Source organism: Tetrao urogallus (genome assembly GCF_951394365.1).
Source record: "Tetrao urogallus genome assembly, chromosome: 2".
Taxonomy (NCBI): domain Eukaryota; kingdom Metazoa; phylum Chordata; class Aves; order Galliformes; family Phasianidae; genus Tetrao; species Tetrao urogallus.
Window position 1 is genome coordinate 12,085,230 of NC_136814.1, and position 21,409 is coordinate 12,106,638.

A 21,409-nucleotide genomic window follows, 5' to 3' on the forward strand; every position below is an offset into this window, starting at 1 on the left:
TGTTCGCCACAGCTGGGATGAGCTGGTGAGGGGCTGGGAGAAAGCAGAGGCAGAAATTTTCTCTGCCAGGTGCTCAGCTTCATTTCCATGTGGCAGATGCTGAGTGCAAATGGTGCTGCTCCTTACTACATTTATTTTCAGAGTCACTAAATTGCTGCATAGCAGCTGATGGATCAGCGTGTGCTGATGTTCAAAGAGGTTTTAACTAATAAGTGTCAAACTGCATCACACACCTTCTGCATATCTCCTGCTTATCTAGGCTACGTGTAAGAGCTCAATTGGCCAGCATAGCTTTGTGAGTTTTTGGGGAGGGGAAGCAGCTGGGTCTGGAATTTGGGGAGAGCGGGGTGTCAGGATGCCACAAGCAGCTGTAAGCAATGCATGTGTGGCACGGGCTCTGACCAAATAGTGTATTCATCTTTTGGCGTGATGTGCTGCCTGCTCGCTTCACTGTGGGCAAATGAGATTTCAGCAGTGACAGAGGTTGAGCACTCCCTTTGCATCCTAGTAGAGCAGGAGACCCCTGTTCACTCAGTGCTCTCAGTTCGGAACCGTCTTTTGCAGCTTTGTTTTGTTCAGATGTAGCCCCACAGCCCTGCCCTAACCTGCATGTCAGTGAGGCTTCAGCATCTCTTTCTCAGCCCTCTGTGCTTGGCCCGACCGTTGAGCCCAGATCCTGTGTATGTGTGTGGTGCTGCTGAAAACATGGTCCTTAGCCCTAAAACTTGGGTTGGAAATGCCTAACTGAAGGCATATGTGAGCCAAGCACATCTAGGGCTTGGGCAGCCTTAGCAAAGTGGGACCAGTGGTTTGCCCTGCTCTGGGGGATGCTTAGCTTCATTCTGTCTCCATCTTGTTGTGCATCAGAGTTTTGCTGCAGAGCTGTAATCCCCAAAAAACAAAATCTTGTGTGGGGAGTTGCATTGCCTTGGCTGGTTTCCTGAGACTGAGGGACTTATAGAACTGCTGTAGGGTAGCAGGACACCTTCTCTTTGTTTCAGACAAGGTGGGTTGTGCTTGTCTGGGGTCTAGACTCCCTCGGAGGTTTTTTCCTCCCTCTTTTTTCATGACATCGCTCAGGACTTGATGTTACTATTTTAAAAACAAAAAGAGGGACCCCCACCTACCTCCCCCAGCTTTCCTCCCACTCTGCCAAGAGGAGAACAAAGAGCAGCTACAGCACACCAGTTCTGGCACAGCACTTGGAAATAAAAACATCCATCCTCATGTCAGGTAGGGAGCTGCCCTGCCAAGGCCAGCAAGCCGTGCTGCCGAGCAAAGCTGCTGTGCAGAGGGGTCTGGATGCAGGGGATGCCTGGTGTCACCCCTGTGGCAGAGCTCTGTGTCAAGCTGCTGTACTCCCATGCTGGTACCAGCGTGTGCTTGGATACTCCTGGTGCCAGGCAGTGGTCTAGGGGAAGGGCCAGCTTTACCTCCTGGCTGGGAAGGGGGAAGGGAATGGGGAAAGGCCTTTGTTCCCGACCTCTATCCTCCTACCTGTGCTGTGCAGTGCCCTGCTGCCTCAGGGCTGGGGTGCAGTGCCGTGTAACTCAGTGGAGTTTCCACACTGCAGACACTGACATCCTTGTCTGGCTCCTTCCTATCCTTTTAAACATGTCAGCAGTTCCCAGCACAGATTCCTGTGCTGTGAGTTCACTCCAGACAAGCATCCAAGCTGCAAGTTGGGGCTGCTGGCTCTTCTCCGCCTGTCTGCAAAGTGTTACTGGAACGGAGGCCAGCTCTCCAAACACAAGGAAGATATTACTGGGCCTTTCTGGAAGGCTCCCTCGCATGCATTAGAAGTGGAGCAAGTGAGGATAATTTATCTGTGGACTTCCAGCTGAACCCAGTAGTTCCTTGTGGCCAGGATAAAGATTGTTTGTCTCCTCTTCTACAAGAAGGCATTTTTCCATTGTCGCTCCCTTTTGTTAGCAGTGTGTTTCCCAGAACAATCCAGGGAAAACCTCTCCCCAGGAAGAGCACGCCTTCAGAAGAGGCTTTCGTATATCCAAAGACACTCTCACTGAAGTAGTGTAAATAGTTTTGTGTGATCCATCCGGCAAAGAACACAACGTATCAGAAGGGAATTCTTCTCCAAAACGTGGTTACTGATCAGCTAAAGCGAGCAGGTCAGATGTGGTCATGTTGCAAACCTGTCAAACAAAGCAGCTGTTATTCAGTGAGGAGCAAAAAATGCCTCGGTGAGCTTTTGTGTGTGTCTCTTCCTACCCACTGGGTCCAGAGCAGAGCTTTGTGCCCCAGGAGGAGCCTTGGGCTCTCTTCCCCACTTGGTCTGCTGTGATCTGCAGCAGCAGTGCGTTCTCAAAGATGGGCAAATGTCCTCATGGTGCTGGGATACAGGGGATCGGAGACAAGGTGATGGATATGGCTGGGCTGTCATTATCAGAAGCAGCCAGCTGGAAGAAAGGCTTCCTACTTTACAGAAGTTACTCGTGATTTTTGAATGTAGTGCTGAGGCCCAGTGACTCTTCCTTGGCGCAAGGTGATGGGAAAAGAGCAGATTCTCTATTTGCTTTCCATTCTGTGCTGGCTCCGTTGCCTCCTGCTCTGTCCAAGATGGCCACGTGCTGCCTGGAGTGACTTTATGGACAGTGAAAGCTTAAGACATTGCATTCACCTTCACAATTTTTTTTCCCCTTAGAGCAAGTCATGGCGGAAGATCAAGAACATGGTGCACTGGTCCCCGTTTGTGATGTCCTTCAAGAAGAAGTACCCCTGGATCCAGCTTGCAGGACATGCAGGTAGAGAGCAGTGGGAGTGCCAGGGGCTCTTTCGGGTGTGGAGATGCTACTGATGCGTTGGGCTGGCCCTCTTGTTTTGGGAAGGCACCTTGCCACCCCACACCCAGATTTAGTGCCACGTGGCCTCTTGTCACCTCAGGTAGTTTCAAGGCAGCAGCCAATGGCAGGATACTGAAGAAGCACTGTGAATCAGAGCAGCGCTGCCTTGACCGCCTGATGAACGATGTCCTGAAGCCCTACGTTCCTGCCTACCATGGGGATGTCATGAAGGACGGGGAGCGATACAACCAGATGGAAGATCTGCTGGCTGAATTTGACTCCCCCTGCGTTATGGACTGCAAGATGGGGGTCAGGTGAGTGACTCTGGGGGCATTTCTTGAGTTCTAAGATACTGAAAGCAGAGGATGAAACCCTCTGAAAAACACAAATGAGAGTACCACCTCTAGCCAAAGCTGAGCCAACAGCATGAGAGGGGTGTGAGGGAAGTCTGGGGTTGGGAAGGACCTGGTGGCACAGGTTCAGTCTCCCTCACCGGCTTCAGGGTGGCTCAGGTCTGGCAGAGATGCTTGCATGCTTGCACTGCACTAGTTTCTGTGCAAGGGAGGAATGTTTTTTTGTTTGTTTTTTTTTCCATCCCAAACACTCAATGTGAAACTTGACTTGGGATGTCAGGCAGAAGGGAGGCAAGGAATACTTCCTAGGGTGTGGGGAGGAAGGCAGGCTGCATGCACTGCGCTGCTATAGGGCCAAAACAAGACCCACTGTGGACAAGCAGATAACGGCTGTGTCAGGAGAAGACCTACCAGTCTCTGGTCATCCCCAAAGGAAGCTTTGTCAGACTTAAGGCCTGGTTACGGGTCAAGCCTGGAGCAGTGTCGGAGACCATACATGAAGATTATCTGTTGCTTTGAATAAGGAAATCTAGCTCTCTGAGCAGTATTAGCAACATTTCTGAGAACACAGATTCTCTATTCTGCTGTTTTATTCTGCCTGCCCCAAAGTCATAGGTTTGGTAATGTCAGCTGAAGCCTTTTTATCTGCAGTGTTTCTCGAAGGGATTGCTGCACTGAGGATGGCTACTCTCTGATCATATGCCTCCTCTGAGAGAAACACCAGAAATACACAAACTTCATCCCACAGGGTCTGTGCAGCATCCTCCCCTTGCATTTTGTAAACCACATGTTCCTTGCTGAGATACTATTGCAAGCAACCTGGGGAGAGGGCTCAGCCCTTCTGCATTGCTGTGCATGTGGAAGGTGAAGTTTAGCTATGGGGAAAAGGAGAGGACAAATAGGGACATCTCTCCTGGCTTGGCAAGATGTTTGCAGAGAGCCTGGATACCAGCTGGTCTCAGCTGAGGCATCCTTGAGAGCTGCAAGAGCTGCAAGAGGAGCTGTATAGTGGCTTATTGCCGCTGCAGGAAGTCTTGTTTTCTAGAGGAAGGTTTCCTGCCTGCCAGAGTGAAGAAAATCTGTCAGAGCCTTCTGACACATGGAGTGCATAAAACCAAGCTCTTTGCATACTCCCCTGCAGCCTCTCTCCTTATTTCCTAAAATCAGCTGCACCCTGGGGTCCCGAGGGTGATAATGAGCACCTGGTCAAAGCTGCATCCCTTCTGCTTCTCTGTTCTGTACAGAAGATTGTGCTACATAGTCCAGTTAAATCAGATAGATACTGGACAAAATCATCATCAGCGTAACAGCTCTACTTGAAAGCAACCTGCTCAGCAGCCAGTGAGCCACATCCCCTGTGATGTGCAAGGTGAGAGGACAGCAAAGCTCATGGAGGCTTTGGCAGTAGCTGCCTGCATTGACTGGAGATCAAAAGGAGCAGCAGATACCACTAACACTGAGGAGTGGGATGTCGCCACCTCTCTGTTGCCTTCAGTGCTCCCAAACCACGTGGAAAGTTTCTGGGGCATGTTTTGAAAGCTGCATCCTGTTTGCGAGATTAAGACCCTGCTCAAGTTTGCTGACCATTGGCTTCCCAGTTACCAAGGCTTGACAATGAGAAGGTGTCAGTAGGGCAGCAACACTGGGCACCTACAAGAAGTAACCTCCCTTGTCATTGCTAGGCTGGCCTTGATTCCTTGGTAAGGAATAGGTGTGGGTGATAGGATGCTGATTACTGCAGGATTATAGCTCTGAAGTGCAAACTGGATCACAGAATCATAGAAAGGTCTGGAATAGACTTTCTAAGATGATTTTTAAAGATGTTCATAGCCCTGAGGTGTCTCATGGCCCTGTGACCCTGCTGATGTCCCCCCCATCTCCTTACAGAACTTATTTGGAGGAAGAGCTGATAAAGGCCCGGAAGAAGCCAAGCCTGAGGAAGGACATGTACCAGAAGATGATCGAGGTGGACCCCGATGCTCCCACCGAAGAGGAGAATGTGCTGCGGGCAGTCACCAAGCCTCGCTACATGCAGTGGAGGGAGACCATCAGCTCCACTGCCACACTGGGCTTCAGGATCGAGGGGATAAAGGTGAGGCTGCCCTGTGGGTGCACAGCCAGGGGGAAGAGCTGCTGGGGGCTTTCAGTAACCACTCGCAGTAGCGTGCACACATAGAGCAGGCTGGTGGTGGGACAGTGTCACATGAAAGTTCTTCACCAGGCACCTGGCTGTGCTTTTCTAAAAGCACAGCTGAGCTCAGGGCATCAATGAAAAGTGACAGTTTTAGCCGTAATTCCGTTAAATCAGCCACACCGTTGTTTTCCCTGCAGCTGGGCAATGGCTTTGCTCTGAGCTGCAGTCCATATTTCTGGAGATGCATTTCATAGCCAGCGTTCATCTTGCACAGCCATGCTCTCACACCTTATGCTCTCTCACTCTGAGGCTGAGCCCCTTGCAGCGTTTCCCAGCATACAGCAACACGAGGAGCCCCAGCCTGCCCTGTGCTCGGACTGCTGTGTGTAGCAGCTCTCTACAGTGCCTGCAGTGGGTCAGGTGGCTCTTTGCCACCATCCCCAGCCCTTGAAATCCCTTCTCTGCTGCAGATATCTGCAAGCACGCCATGAGCTGCTCCAGCCTACTCTTTGCCTAGTTCCCATTACTGGTGCTTATTATAAAACTGCAGCTATACAAAAAGGGAGTGGGCCAGCTGGGGCCAAAGCTCATGTGCACTTTTCTTCTCCTTCCTTACATGCTATAATCAAAAGTATCTGCCTATTTATAGGCCAACTTGATATGTCCTTGGCCTCCAGTGATACTTCTCATTCTGTGCTTTGGGGACGTTTTTGGACTTTATAGCAAAAACAGGTCATATATGAAATGCTTGAAATGAAAAAGTAAAAAAAGCAACAACCCAAACCAACAAATCCTGTTCCCACACAGGCCAGAAAATCCTGTGGAGGGACATAAAAGCCAGGGCTGATGGGGGAGAGTTGCATCCTGCTTTAGTCAGCTGTAAGAGAGCTGCAGCACGATGTTGGCAGTGGAAACAGCCAAGCAGTGAAACAGCCCTTTCATTTTAAAATGTTGGAAAGTGCTGACCTCCAGGGGTAATCCTGCCACTGCTGCCAGGGGCTGGCTAATTTGATCAAGGCTCTAATTACTGTAATTCTCCTTAAATCCCATGGCTTCTGGTTTATATTCCCCTAAGCTAAAACATTAGCAGTTTATGCTGATTTGTGGCTGTCGGAGCCAGGTGAGTTGTGCTGTGATGCTGCATCTCCTCTGTTCTGGGGACATTCAACCACAAATCTCCCCCTGCTCTCTTTCCTACTGAGGGAAAAGAGGGGGTGAACCCTTCGCTTATGGGCTGATGCTGATGAGAGCGTGCTTTGAGCCAGGAGCTGGGTGCCTGCAGAAGGGGCCAGGTCTGGTCCTGGGGGCATAGGCTGGAGGGGGCACAGCAAGAGGAGGAGAGCAGCAGCACAAGTATGGCATGGGCAGTGCAGGGCTGGCAGTGAGGATGAGGACAGGCATGGGGAGGCTCTGCCGGTGGTGTTCCCACTTTCCAGGTGATCTCAAGGTTATGGTTCTTCCTCTCCAAAACGGAGATCTTTCTCTGCATAATGTAGTTAGTGCTACTTACTTAACTGTCTTTAGTTATGAACAGCAACTATTAACAATGTTAGTGAGTTAAAAGGAGTACAGATGATCCCTCTTGACCCAGTTTGAGCTTTCTGGAGAGTTGCTCTCCGCAAAGAAAATATTGTTCAAGTTCCTGCTGTGACCTGAGAGTTGTTCACCACTTCCCACAGCAAGGCCATGGTCAGATATTGCTGCAGAAATATTCCTGGGGCTGGGCCATTGGTGGGGGCTGATAACAGCTCTTAAGTATCTGTGCCTGTTACCTCCCAGCCAGGCAGCTTGTGAACCCTTTGGCCAGTGTGCTGGTGGCTGGTGGCCAAACTCAGCTCTGTGCCAGTGCCACCAGCACCAATTGTACCTGCTAGCAGGGAAAGCGGCCGTAGCTCTTATCAGCCCCCTCACTTGTGCTGTGTGGAAGCCAGCCCCTGTGGGGCTCAGACACCTGGAAATGTCACCTCAGTCATTGGCCCTGTGGCAGCAGCATCTGGCTGGGCAAGGAAGCTGTGGGAGGGAGGTAATTGTGGGAGCAGTGTTATGGGCAGCCTGCTTGGCTTTCATGAAGACTGCCTTATCGGAGAGGCCATCTGCAGCTTGCATTATTTTTATGAGCACTTAGAAGTCCATCTCCTTTCTGGGATGCTTTGTGGAAAAAGTCGTGCTCCTTACGTGTGGAATTCATGCCGTGGCACTCCTACAGACTGATGTCTATCATCCCCCTGGGAGAGGGTGGGCTGACGTTGGAGCCACCACATCAGGATTCACGTGACGGATGTGTGGCAGTGCTGTCCACTTCCCCTATACGTTGTGTGCGTGCTCAGTGAGTCCTCATGCATATGTGGCTGCAGCCAAAGCCAGGTAGTGAAAGCTGAGCACGTGGCCCACAGACAGGATGCTTACTTGGGAAGGAGGTCCTGAACTGCACATGGTTTCTGCTCTTGGTGCTGGGCTTGCTTTTCCCAGCCTCTGCTCTGCTTCTTCATCCTTACTGATATTCCCCAGCCTACAGGATGTTTTTTGGTCTCTGTCCCCTTACTCCACTGCCCACACCCTGCATAGGGACACATGGCTGCTGAAACACTCATCCCCTCCCCTGGCTGCTTCTCTCTCTGTCCTGCTCACAGTACTGCCTTCCTTTCCAGAAGGAGGATGGCACTGTGAACCGGGACTTCAAGAAGACGCGTACAAAGGAACAGGTCACTGAGGCCTTCAGGGAGTTCACAAAGGGGAACCACAACGTTCTGGTGAGTGGGAGATGCTGCAGGATTTGCAGGGAGAGGGTTCCTCTGGAGCCTGCTCCACAGCCCAGAGAAGCTCTCTGAAAGGAGAGATGGGGAAGAGAAACCGCATCCTTGCATGAGGGTGGAGGAAGGGCTGCAGAAGGCTGGAAAGTGGCACTGACCATGTCAAAGGCCACTGAGGGTGCTCAAGGTTCAGTCCCAAAACTCACCGCAGAAGCCCTGTCCCCCATCCCTCAGGCTAAAGGCAGCTCCCAGCCTTGCTTTTGGCCTGAGGTGTGACAGGGCCAGGACTGCTGCACTGCAGGGTGGGCTGCCCCACACGGCATGCCCTGGGCACGGGCACACCACAGTATCTCCTGGGTTTCACCACGTCGCCCAGAGAGTAAGAGATCTGGCTGTAAACAATTTATACAGGCTGTGTTGCATTCTATTTGACAAGGGCTCCCATTTTAAGTTGTACGGTATCAAGCTTACAGATGACTTGCTGCAGCTACGGTGGCCCTAGGCACTGCCTCCCTCAGACCTACTTTGACTGTAGTTACCCAGGAATTATTCTTGGATCTGCAAATTAGGTTACCAGTGCATCATGCAGTGATTCATGACAGGGCTCCTCGGTCAAACCATTGCCATCCTAAGCCTCCCCACACATTGGGAACAATTGAGTTGCATTACATTGCCCAGGTACCTGCTGTGCACAGACTTTCTATCTAAGCCTTGGAGATGAATTATCTGAGGGGCCACAGAGAGCCCTTAGTGTCTTCTAGCAGTGCACAGGGGTGCTTGAACCGGGTGCCTGGATCTCAATCTGCATGCTGACTGTGTGAAAGCATTCCAGTGTGTGATACTGAATTTGCAGAAGTGCTGATAGTGAGCTATAAAACTGTCTTGTGATCTGTGAGTGACGAAATGATAAAATGGCAAATGAAACAAAGCGTTGAGCTCTTAGAAAAAGTCCAAGTGGGAAGAGAAAGCAGCATGCACAGCAGGGTCTGCTATTTTATCTCCTCAAGAGCTCCATGAGTGCTTCAGGGAAAGTACATGCTCAGCAAAGCAAAGGCTCTCAACCTGTGGTACTTGACCCATGCGGTGTTACAGAGGTGAAAAGGTGGATCCCTAAAAGAGAGGACCATCTCTCCATATATACACTATCAGAGAGGGGGTTCTGGAAGGGAAGCCTTCTGTCTGCCCTGTGCAGCAGTTTCCCTGCAGGCCTCCCTCAGAACTGACTGCTTCTTTTCCTTTGTCATTCCAGAACAGTTACCTGAACCGGTTGAAGGGGATTCGTGCCACCCTGGAGACATCTCCATTCTTCAAGTGCCACGAGGTAACACGCACACTCCTTCCTCACGTCTCTATTAGGTACATCTGACTGGTTTAGCTCAGCTTGCTCAAAGAGAGAGGAGGATTTGAAGTCAGAGGTTCATTTCTAGAACTGTCAATTAATTCTAATATCCATATTTTCATACCTGTTGATCTAATCCTCATGTGGAAATACGGCAGATGACTGATGCAGTGTTCATGCATCTGATATGGGCTCAAATCTAATAGAAACCAATGCTTATAGAGATTAAAAGTAACCGAGCAGGAGTTCAAGCTGCTTATGGTTCTGTATGACTGGGAAAAGTTCCTAGTGTGAAAGTGTAGAGATCTTCTGGAGAAAAACTCCTGCCTGGGTGCACAGGTGTGGTACCATGTGGCTGTCAGCTTCTCCATGCCTCAAAACAAGTCTTCATTTTAGCCATGAATTGCAGACCTCCCTCAGACTGCTTTTGCTGAGCCAGGGCATCACAGTCAGGACATTTCCCTGGAAGGACGCTAGCATTGGCAAAGAGCATTTGATGCTGCATCTGGTTAATGAACTCTGAGAGTGCATTTCCTTGGCATCTTAGAGAAGAGAGAAGCTGGCAGAGATGTCTGACTCGAAGGGACCGGAGCACAGCTCCCCCTGCCTGCAGCACGGCAGCGGGGGAAACGCGGGGAAACGCCACTTCTGAGCGTTTGAGGTCAGCACAGTGATGGAAACAAAACGCTCCCTGAAATGAAGTGCCAGGAGTCCATTTGAAAACACAGAAACAAAACAGCCTTTCAAAGATGTTTTGAAAGCGGTATCCAAGCCTTAAAAATTACGAAGAAGAGGCATTAACTTTCCATCCTGCTTCAGGATGAAGCACAGCAGAGGAGCTGCCAGGCTCCTTGCACCCTGGGGGCCAAAGCTCCTCCAGGGAGCTGTGGGAGGATGCAGCCAGCCAGGCCAAGCAGCAAAACGTCAGCAAAAGGTTGTTCTTCAGATGCTCAATTCTATCCATGAGAGGTCCCTGAGAGCTTTAGGGGGGATCTGGGTGTGACAGAATGGCACTTGAGGCAGGATAGCACAGCAAGGATCCCTTGCTCTGGGAGTGCACTGTTCTGCAGTGTTGCCTATGGGTCTGGTGAGCGTGAGCAGTGCCAGCCAGCTGCCAGGAGCCGGCCCTGGGAAGGCCTCCGTTGGAAGGCTGAGGTTCATCTCACTCCTTCCCCAAGGACCTCACCTCAGCTTCTGAAATTCCATCTCTCCCTTCTATACCTGTGTTTTGCTGACCTTCTCCTTCTGCCAGAAGCAGGGATTGAAGTAAATCAGCTGCTCTGAATACCTGGTTTGCATGTGCAAAGACTGCCTGGCAAAGCACCGCTCTTGCTTTTGCTCATGCAAAATCTTGACATAACCTCTTGCAAATGCAGCCTGAGCTGCCCCCCAGCTGACTGAGGAGGATGTGGCTGGGCCAATCCACCTCTAACTGTCCGCCTCTCTCTGCAGGTAATAGGGAGCTCTCTCCTCTTCATTCACGACAAAAAGGAACAAGCCAAAGTCTGGATGATCGACTTTGGGAAAACCACCCCGCTGCCCGAGGGACAAGTTCTCCAGCACAATGTGCCCTGGGTGGAAGGGAACAGAGAGGATGGCTACCTCTGGGGGCTGGACAACCTCATCCAGATCCTGACAGACTTGTCCCAGAGCGAGGACTTGCATTAAAGCCTGCGTCCGACTCTTCCACTACCCAAACCTGCCCCCAACTGACTCTTCTGAACTGCACTACAAGACACTTTCCAACCCTTGTCCTTCCAATTTTAAATCTATACTCTCCCTATTTAAGGTGGTTTTGTTGTGGTTTTATTATTTTTTTAGGGTAATTTTCCCTCCGCTACATGTAAATACAAAGCTAACCTGCCAGAACAAATGCTGAACTTGAAACCTTGGCTTCACAGAGTCAGTGGCAGCCTGGGTGGGGCTGGTTAGATGGGCATGTGCTTTTGCCTTTTGTGCAGCTTGGTTTTCAGGGAACCTTCCTCCCAGCTGGCTGTGGATCAGGGATGCTGCAGCCAGGCTCTGTGGTGCTGAAGGGCCCTCCCTACTCCAGCTTCAGAGGCTTCATCCCAAAAACACCTCTGCCTGGGACCCTCCCGTACACAGGGGGCATGAGAAAGGCTTGGAGATGGTGAAGGGTTTTTGGTGGGGGGTATCCTGTAGCTGCCTTTGCCAGCACCTTTTGCCCTAGGAAACTGGCTGTGCTGAGTCCTTAGGAGTCACTAGGAAGGCAGGTTTGGGTTTTTCTCTTTGTGTTGGAGCCATCCACTTAACTCTGTGGAGGCTGCTCCACCATTGATGAGTTACTGCAGGGACAGGTGCAGACCTCAGCACACTCCTGAACGCAGTGGCATGGGGGTGATGCCACGAGTCCCTTGATGGAGATCCACCTCCAGCTCTCTCCAGTAAGCATTTCCAACCCTCTGCAGGGAACAAAGGCTTTGAACAAAGCCCTAGCAAAGGGCTGCAGAGAGAAAAACAGCGTAGAGGAGACCACTGAAACCTAAGGCAGCCAACCAGGTTGGCTGCTCTTCTTCTGGTGCATGCTAAGGGCTGTGCTGCTCTAAGGGATGTGCTGCCATAGGCGCCGTGCTGCCAGCACCTGCTCCTGGCCAGGACCTCACTCCTGCCTGCAGCACCTCCAGCATTCCCTTAGGGCCAGTTTCGTGCCCAGCAGGCAGGGGCGAGGGGGTTACAGGGACAAGCAGCGTTCAAGGTGCCATTATGGTCTCGATCAGCAAAGCAGGGAGGGAGGCACCCCTGTGCCTTCCCTTTTTTTTTTTTTTGCAATGCTTGCAGGCTCTGCTCTCGGCAGAGAACTCCCCAGTCCGCGTCCGGCCTCCCTGCTCCGAGTCCTGTGAAAACAAGCAGTTCCCTATTCAGGGTGGAGGCTATTTTTTGACTTCCTGGAACATTTGAACTAAGCAGCTTGCTCGCATCAGCGCTGGCTCACTAAAGGTCAGCTATTGACAGACGGCGGGGCTCAGCTGCAACCCCAGGCCCCGCTCATCTCTCTGCAGGGCCGATGCTCCGGGGCCGCCCCCTGGCACCGCTCCCTGCTGCAGGTCGGTTTCTGGCAGTGACAATGGGGACCAGGCCATCAAGCCAGTCACAGCCGTGCCCCGGCCTCTGTCCCTGCTATTGAGGTCCTCAAGGTTTACTTCAGCCCGTAGTCTCCGTTGGAAATGGTCGCAGTGCTGTAGCTCTTTTTCAGGCTTTTGGGAGCAGCCCATGCAGAAGTGCCTTATAGACTTGCCTCTGCTCCTTTAGTGTCACGGAAAAGGTTGGGTTGGTGGTTTGTTTGTGTTCTTTTTTTTAAGTTATATTTATTTCATCCCATTTTAATTGCACAAAACACTAAAACTTAATGCATGGAATCCCTGTTGTTTTAACTGTCTTCTCAGTTTTTAAACCATCCCTTTTCCAGCTTCGGAGAAAGGATTTGAACAGATATGCTTAGATGTGTACCAGTTATCGCTGTACTTTAGCTCTGAGTTGCTCTTATATATATATATACATTAATTTTTAAGCCTGTTTATAAACCAGATCCCTCACTTGGTGGCTTCAGAAGAAGCAGACTGTTTCTCTCAGATGCTGTTCCTGGAGGCCGGGATGGTTGTTGTGAGCTGCTCCCCACCTCCCACCTCCCCTTTGGACCATTGGGTAACTGCTCTGGAACACCAACGCACAGTGCCTGTACCAAACTCCTGTAACGTTCCCAATAAAGGCCTATGGGAAGCAGCCTCTGGCGTGGCTGTGTGTGTGTGCAGCTCACAGTAGGGCTGGGTTTGCTGTCCCTGTGAGCGCTCAGCCTGGAGAACCCGGCAGCATTTCTGCTGCTCACCACGGGGGCCCTGAAGCCAACTGTGGGATGACTTTTGCTTAGGAACATGAAAGCTCTTTGTATCCAAAATAATTCCTCGTAGCAGAGCTGGCTCTGCTCTAACCTCCCCCAGCGGTTTCGGGTTTGCTGCGCTCCTGCAGCGCTGCTGCCGCCCCCTGGTGCTGTGCTGGGACTTCAGAGGGCTTCCAAAGCAGCCTCCAAACAAACCGAACTGTGCCTCGAAATGCAAACTTTATGGGTCAGCAACAGCTTCTTAACCCTGTTCCACAGAAACCTCCACTCATGCTGCCTGTCTTCAGGTAATTCTCGTCTCGATAATTAATCTAATTAGGTAGCACCTGTGAGAATGAACTTCCTATAAATCCACTTGTGGTGGGGGTGCTGGGGGTTGTGTGTGGTTCAGTTGTTTGGGGCCAGGGCTTCTTGAGGAGTTGCTTGGCTCTCCTACAGCCCTAAGCTGAGCCTCTGGGTGCCGAGGGGGCATCAGGTAAAAGGCTTCAGTTCCTGCCACATGAGCACAGCTGACTAAATGAAGGTGGAGGAAGGCTGGGGAGAAAGCCAGCTTTGTGGCTGTGTGAGAACTTGCAAGTTCTTTGCTAGAGCTGTAAAGCTGAGCTGCCTTTCCATCTGTGTGTTGCAGCAATCCTGGATATGGAGAGCCCTCATAGCCCTCCCTGCAGGTTCCTCCCTGAGGAGCTATGGAGCACAAGGGGGGGTTGCAGCTAAGGCAGAGAGAAAGCCACAGGAGGTGCCTGCTGTATTTGTTCTCCAGAGAGATCTGAGCTATGTTTACTGCCAATGCTCACACAAAGCAGCATCTCCTTGGAGATCCTATACAAGGTAGGAAGAATCTCTAAGAATCTCTGCTGGTTCATGAAAAGTTACTGACTAACTTTAGGCTTTAGAGAGTTCTAGGTGAATGTCCACTTTCATTCCTGTGAGCACCATTTAGAGTGGAACTGCTTGATAGCTAGCTATTGCTTGGTGGGGGGGTCTCAGGGTGGATGGGCCTTGCATAGGAGACAGTTAGTAGCTGTGCTACTTGTTCTGCAAACACGTGCTGTCATTACTATACTAATATTAAGGCTTCTGACCGCTTTCCTATTTGGACTGTGCACCATCCTATCGAACTCCACCTGCTGGATGATCTCCACACAGCAGGCTGAAGAAGCTTCATTGGTGTCAATACACCACCTAGATACAGCAATAAAGTTGTTTGAAAGATAGACACTTCTCCTTCCCACCAATCCGTCAGTACTACAATCAAATGAAATTATTTGGTAAACTATGTCTTTATTAACGTGTCAGGTTAATGGGCCACATTCATAATACTCCCCAGCTTTCAGCCTCTAAAAGTAGATGTACAACTGGCATAAAGTCCCTTGCAACTCTGAGAGAATACCAACTCCAGAGAACGTCAATTGTAAGCTAAGGTAGTGATGGTTTGATAGTTGCACTAAATGGTCTTAATGGCCTTTTCCAGTGTTCATGATTCTATAACTCTAATGAAGGTGAAGCCCATCTGTGTGCCACTTGAATTCTCTGCTTGCTACTCTTTTCAGCAAACTTACTCAAACTGTGATAGATTCTGATAAAGCTGGAATGAAGTATCAGTATTCTGATACTGATATGTGGATATTCTTACTTATGTACAGAAATAATGACTTCTGTCTTTGCAAGTGGAGGGAGAAGTAACTGAATTTGTTTGCAGGTGAAAAGTAACAACTCAAGATTATTTTACAGTACAGAACTTAGTGACTTCATTTTATACAAGTTAAACATTGAAACGGAAGCTGACAGTATATTTTCACCCATCATTTCCAAATAGCAAAAAACATATCAAGTTAGATCTGTGTATTTGCTGATGTATGTATTTGATGATGCTGTATTTGATGTTCACATGAAGAACAGTACTTAGTGACAAATCTGTTTATTATGATCCACCATCCTTTAGGAATAATTTGAAGATAATACAGAGTGATATACACAAGACTTGCCAATAAACTTGGAGCAGTCTGTGCTACTGAAATACTGGGAAATAAGTTAAAACTGAGTAACTTAATCAAATAGGGAGAGCATGTACTACTTAATACTTAGAACTGCTGCTCAAATAATTCTCTGGGAGGAAAAAAATGAACATCATTTTATACAACTGATGTAGCAGAGGCAGTAAAATTCCCTGCTGCATGCAGATTATCACTTCAAAATGTAACAAAGTACGTGAAGGATACCTGCACTGACAAGTTTTATAGGAGCTCAAAATCAACTTTTATTTCTGATGAAGAAGCTTATCTATTTTTGCCAGATCTCCCAATGAAACTGTCGCAGAACCTCTCTGTGCAGGTTTTGCCTAAGAGGAAAAGAAAACAGAAGGATCATCTCAAGATATTTTATAAGAGTCCTTTTAAAGCATAAGAAATTTAAAATGCACCTTCAAATAGAAAATAGTTGAGCTTCACATTACCTGTGACTCGTGGAATTTCCATCCAATCATGTAGAAGATCTGAAAAGTGGCAGGTACTGAGCCATCACTATTGCCATACATCTCTGCCAGAAAAAGAAGACGTAGACAGCAGCAGTATTAGGAAAAGATTCGTTTGCCAAACAGCAGAACTAAGCACTGCACGTTCTCATAATGGACTGTGGAGAAAGATGTGGGACAATAATAGTATCACATACTGATATATTAATAGAGTTCAAATTGTCACTAATTAAGGTTAAAAATATATATGTATCAAGAGAGTATTTGTTTTTGCAGAGAGGGCAGAGAAAAAGACAAGGTGTCATTAGAGTCATTTTGGGTTAACTCTTCCCCTATTAAATGCATACCTTGGTATATTGCTGCAGCTGCCAACATTGTATCCCTGTGTAGCAGAGGTTTTCTATTCCAAGAGCAATTACTTTCTCCCATACCTAAAAATATGTTTTAGCTTTAAGAAAAATATATATATACCATGAGTTTCATGCAGATTTTTCCTAACTAAATAACTACAGCATCCTCTGAATCTCACTGTAAGAGTACAATCTACAGCAGCAAAGATTCTTACTTTGTGATTCCAAACCTCTTAATGTCAATGCTTTGCAATGAACTGTTTGTATTGCTAGGAATGATTTTAGATTATTGCTTTTCAGTCAGAGGCTTCAAGCATTTTGTTCCTCTAATGTAACTTCTTTCAAGCACACAAAGTGTTTATTGAAAGACATCACTTTTTTTTTTCCCCCAAATAGGTAATAATGAAAATAATTACCCCAGAAGATCTAATCCACATCTACTGTTATACAATTCTCTTTAATCACTTACTGCATCCCAACGTTTCTGCAGGCAATGGAAGTTTTATTTTCATTAAGGAATTAACTCCACATCTCAGGAGATGATCCTTGACTTGTTCCATGACTACTGACTGCGTATGAACAGCTACTTTGTAATCCATGACAGCTGCATTTATAACCCTATCCTAATTGCTAAGAACCTCAATTTTTTTTGTTCTCCTGCAGACTCCAGTCTGTGGGTTTATCTAGACTTGCTCCACAGCACTGTCCTGAGCATCATGTTACTTAGGCTCACAGAAAAAGTCATTCTGTTGGACGTATGCTTCTGTCTTCCTCTCAGGACTTTTCAGCAGCTTATGCTGAAGAGGCTCACAAAGAACAGGAATAAAACAGAAGCAGAAAACTCACAGGAGACAAATTACAAGTCTTTGACTTTCACTTGCCAATGGGGATCTGCTGGTGAGTTCACTGTCCTGGCTTCCTAGGTATCAGGAAAAAAGTAATGCTTCCACTACTACAATAAGCTTTATTTGGAGTCAAGAAATAAACACTAACTCTTCCACATCTGCTGATGCACTCCAGAAACAAACATTTTCTGTATACTTGCCTTGCAAGTCTTCCATAACCTCAAATAACCCTGGATAGTTTACTTGAATTTCATCAGTATCCTAAAAGAGTTCAAAAGCTTAATTTTAGGACATATCAAATTTAGACCATAGCATTATGTTAACTTTCAGTGCCAGCCACTTCTGCTCAGATAGAATATTACTCAAAATATATACTCAGTATTTCTGAAGAACTGTTTAACAGCTTAAATACAATCAAGTTTTAACTAAAGTGCTGTTAGTTTCTTCTGAGTTTTAGAAGAAGCAGCAAGGGCATCATAAGTTCTTCCAAGTAAATGTAACATACTCTGACACCCTTGCCCATATAGACTCTACTGGGCCACTACTAAAGATACATTTCAGTTGGTTTTTTTAATCACTGCACAACCAAAAATTGAGCAGTCTAGGCTATTTCAGAAACTTATTCAGTTAAGTGCACTATATGCAAAAGAAAGGAAGCACTGTTACTAGTGCGCTGAAATAGTATCTCTTATACACCTGCAGCTCTGAAGTTTTGGATTATTCTGATTGTTCTTTTATTCATAGTTACCACAGTCAGGGTGTTAAACCCAGCTCTTGACAGGAGATGTCCCAAATCTGACACAGCAACAAACGGTGACACATGAGGAGAAAATCCCCCTTCTCTCTCCAATTCTGCTAGCTGCAAAGAGCAGCGAAGCTCATACAGAGTGTCTCCCCCAAACATTGCGCCAATGAAGACTCCATCTGGCTTAAGAACTTGGTGTATCTACAACACAGAAGGAAAAAGAAACTACTGTGCTGTTAATAGCAATTAAATTCCTGGGTGTTGGTTTTTTTTAAATGAACTTAAAGCAATTATTATAATGGCTTCAATACATTTGTAATATTGACGCTATTCCACAAAAGGAGCTACAAAAACATCTTTTGGTAATGTTGCAAGATATATAATCTCTTCAAAAAGAGACATTACATTACAGACTCTATTTTTCCTATTTCATAACAGGGTACCCCTATTTGTACAAAGAGGTGACAGGATAGCACTGCTCTGACTGACATGTTTGAAATAAAGGAGGAAACCAAACGAGGAGAAGATATTCCTTGCTCTTGCTCCAAAGGCAGACAATTTGAAAAGCAGCTTTCACCCGCAGTAAGAAGTTTGAATAATCCCAAATCTGATTTCTTCCATAATACTTGCAGTTTTTCAACAAATTCTCAATTCTCAAACAAATTGTCAACAAATATTCACTTCTGTTAAGGATCAAAAAGCCTTTATCTGGTTCAAGTTGTATTTCAAAACAAATACCCAAGGTAGGTAAACATGAAGTACAAGTTCCCTAAACCAGGTATGGACTAGTTTGATTTAGAAAACTAGTAAGTACAACAGACAACAAAATCAACAGCATTGCCTCAGTTTGCATTAGTTCTTATGATCTCAGCAGTTATGACTGTTATGACTACTATACAAACATGTTTTGTAGTTATCCTAAACTGAATTGAGACAGCAAGCTAACAGAAGCATCAACTGATAGCACTCAAACTGACAGGAAGATTACAAAAAATAGCCGAGTGTCACACGAGCTATTTATCAGGTAGGAAGTGGTCAAAGCTTTGAGTGTGAGTAATGATAAGTGCTGTTTTTTTATTTAAAAAGTTGTATTAAAAAGAAATTCTCACCTCTCTAAAAGCTTTAGGAAGGTCGTTCACCCAGTGTAAACTGAAATACCAGAAATGGACATTTTGTAATTGCACAATGAAATTTGCAAGAAGGCAAAAAAATGTTATACATAGTATATACATACAGGTGTTAAGTTAACAAACAAGTTCTCAGCCTGCCAAAGTTCTGCAACACTCTCAGATGAAGCGTGGTGACACTGAGTGAAAATGTAAGTTCATATACATAGCTAAGAGGTTGTCGCGTTGGCTTTTTTAAGGACTTGAAAAGCTGCAAATCAATTCATTAATCAGTATACAGGAAAAAGAGATGTGTCCATGTGTTCTCATAGAATGTTATGGATCGGAAGGGACCTCCAAGCCCACCCAGCCCCAACCCCAGCCGTGGGCAGGGCTGCTCCCCACCAGCTCAGGCTGCCCAGGCCCATCCAACCTAGCACTGAGTGCCTCCAGGGATGGGGCACCACCGCTCTGCACAGCAGTGCCAGGGCCTCACAAACATCTGAGCAAAGAATTGCTGCCTAACATGTAACCTATCCCTGCTGTTTAAGGCACTGGTTTTCTGACATCAATGTGAAAGAAATATATATACGTAAATGAAGTGTAAGTGAGCGATCACCTCAAGCTGCTCACAACAAGATCAAACGTGTCTTCTTTGAAAGGCAGGAACTCCTCATCAGCGACCACGCTGACTGTAGGGATTTCGGACTCCACAGCGTTTTTCTAAGGTCGGGTTCGGGATAAAAAGCATCACCAGAAATGCACCGTTTCTGCATCACGGCCCCGAAGCGCTTCAGCCCTCACAGGGCTACTTACGAAAACATTCTCCGCAATATCGACCTGAACGAGTTTTTCAACGACCTCCTGAAACGAGAAGCACGCCAGTCAAACGCGTGCGTGCCGCCGGCGGGCTCGGCGCAGAGCGCCCAGCGGGACGGCACCTCCTCGGCACTCCGTACCCGGTTCAGGTGCCGGGCGATGTAACCTCTCCCGGAGCCGAGGTCCAAAGCCAGACGGAACGTCCTGCGGGACGAGCGCGACAGCGTCAGGCGCCGCGACAACGCGCCGCGCCCGCCGCTCGAGGGAAACGCGCGTACCTGGGGATGTCGAGCACCCGGTCCGCCACGCCGCCGCCGACCTACGGCAGGGAGAGCCTCCCGTCAGCGCCGCGCCCCGCCCGGCCCGGCGCCGCGCCGCGCCGCCCCGCCCCGCACCTCGTCCCGCAGGTACTCGCACTCGGCCGGCCGCGGCCGCAGCGCCGCCCAGTTCTTCTGCTTCCGCTTCAGCCGCCGGTCGAAGGGGCTCCGCGCGCCCGGCGAGGCGCCACGAGGAGGGGGGACGGCCGCGCTCCCCGTCCGCGCCCAGAGCCGGCCGCAGCCCTGCGGGGCGGGCAGGACGGGCCGCCACAGCGCCCGCGCCGCCGCCATGCTGCCGCTCCGCCTTCTGAGCACGCGCGGGCCCCGCAGCCGCAGTTCTGCCGCCTTGTGGAAAGCGGTGAGAAAAGCGATGTAGAGCGTTGTCCAGGTGGGGGTGAAGGGGATGCTTAAACGAGCTCGGGGCGTGGTGATGAATGAGCTGAACTGCTTCTAGCGGGGACACCTTGATGGGAGGCGCCCCTGGTGGAGACGAGGTGAAGTGGTTCTGTGTGTGAGAAGTAACCGTGGAGCAGCACCGAGGTGTGCGCTCCTGTCAGTCCGTTGTAAGCCTTCGGAGCAGTTCGTGGAAGTGTTCTTTATAACGGGTTTTGACCTTACTGAGTACAGAATGCAGGTGGTGATGAAATGGAGTCACGGCCTGAAGCAGGGATGGAGCACTGGTGGGGAGGCAGGGCCAACCTAGGGGAGCTGAGGCACGTGCAGTGCACCTGAGCGACCAGAAGGGTTGCAGCCAGGATCCATCCCTTCCCAGGCCTCATTTAAGGGTTGGCAGTGGAGGCAAGGGGATCTCTGGAGATCCCTGTGTGCCTGAGGCTTTCTAAAGGTGAGCGGTTTCTTCATTTCTGTGCCCACGGCTGCTGTGTTTGAGTAAATCTTCACTTGCTGCAGCCTGGGCCTTGCAGCTCTGCTGTCACTGTTGCACTTTCCGTTGCGTTACATCCTCTTTGAAGAGGGCTGTAGTAAGATGGGTGAAGTTATGGTTCCTGTTAACCTGTCCCTAAGCGTTCTAGTTTTTAACTGTCAGCCTGTTTATTCCTTTGTCCTTTCTTAAAGTTAAGAGGATATTAAAGTTTATGGGATTGATCCCTTTATCATTTTCCTCTAAAATGAGTGAATTGTAAAAGGCTTGGTGAGAATTTTTACTTAATTGGTGTACAGAATTCTACTGGAGTTGAAATTTATTTTCATATTGTTTTTGTGGATTTATCCTTTGGAGTTTGAGAAAGAGAGATTGGAAGAGGAGGAACAATAAGGACCTCCAGAGCTGATCTTCCAGGGAATAGCACAGAGAAAGACATATTAATCTTCAAATCAGAGATACAAGCCCAGTTCTCAGTGAAGATCCTAATTAGCTTTTTGTTACAGAACTTCATTTGTTGGGGTCTCCCATAGCTTTTTCAGGGAATGTTTTAGAGCTCACCCTCGTTCAATGTCAACGTGTGTAATACATGCATTATGATTAAGATTAAAAAAGAAGTCCTTACTGATAAGAGATATCAAAAA

At 48.3% G+C, this 21,409-nt stretch overlaps 2 protein-coding genes across 2 annotated transcripts in view; one reads left to right on the top strand and one right to left on the bottom strand.

Moving 5' to 3' along the window:
• The window catches only part of ITPKB (inositol-trisphosphate 3-kinase B), a gene marked incomplete at both ends in the record, with an annotated part of 47,546 nt that extends 36,501 nt beyond the window's left edge, over window positions 1-11,045 (top strand). Inside the window, 6 exons of the mRNA XM_079550051.1 lie at window positions 2,663-2,762; window positions 2,902-3,115; window positions 5,042-5,246; window positions 7,937-8,038; window positions 9,288-9,359; window positions 10,830-11,045. Of these exons, the coding sequence (XP_079406177.1) occupies window positions 2,663-2,762; window positions 2,902-3,115; window positions 5,042-5,246; window positions 7,937-8,038; window positions 9,288-9,359; window positions 10,830-11,045 (909 nt within the window). The remainder of the gene's footprint in view (window positions 1-2,662; window positions 2,763-2,901; window positions 3,116-5,041; window positions 5,247-7,936; window positions 8,039-9,287; window positions 9,360-10,829) is intronic.
• Window positions 11,046-15,490: 4,445 nt separating this feature from the next.
• On the bottom strand, window positions 15,491-20,176 carry NDUFAF5 (NADH:ubiquinone oxidoreductase complex assembly factor 5; the record flags this gene model as incomplete). Its single annotated transcript, XM_079550728.1, has 11 exons — window positions 15,491-15,571; window positions 15,686-15,768; window positions 16,051-16,134; window positions 17,099-17,159; window positions 17,647-17,844; window positions 18,753-18,792; window positions 19,369-19,472; window positions 19,566-19,613; window positions 19,709-19,772; window positions 19,847-19,887; window positions 19,964-20,176. The coding sequence occupies 11 exons, from the start codon at window positions 20,174-20,176 to the stop codon at window positions 15,491-15,493; spliced, it is 1,017 nt and encodes a 338-aa protein (XP_079406854.1).
• Between the last annotated feature and the right edge of the window lie 1,233 nt (window positions 20,177-21,409).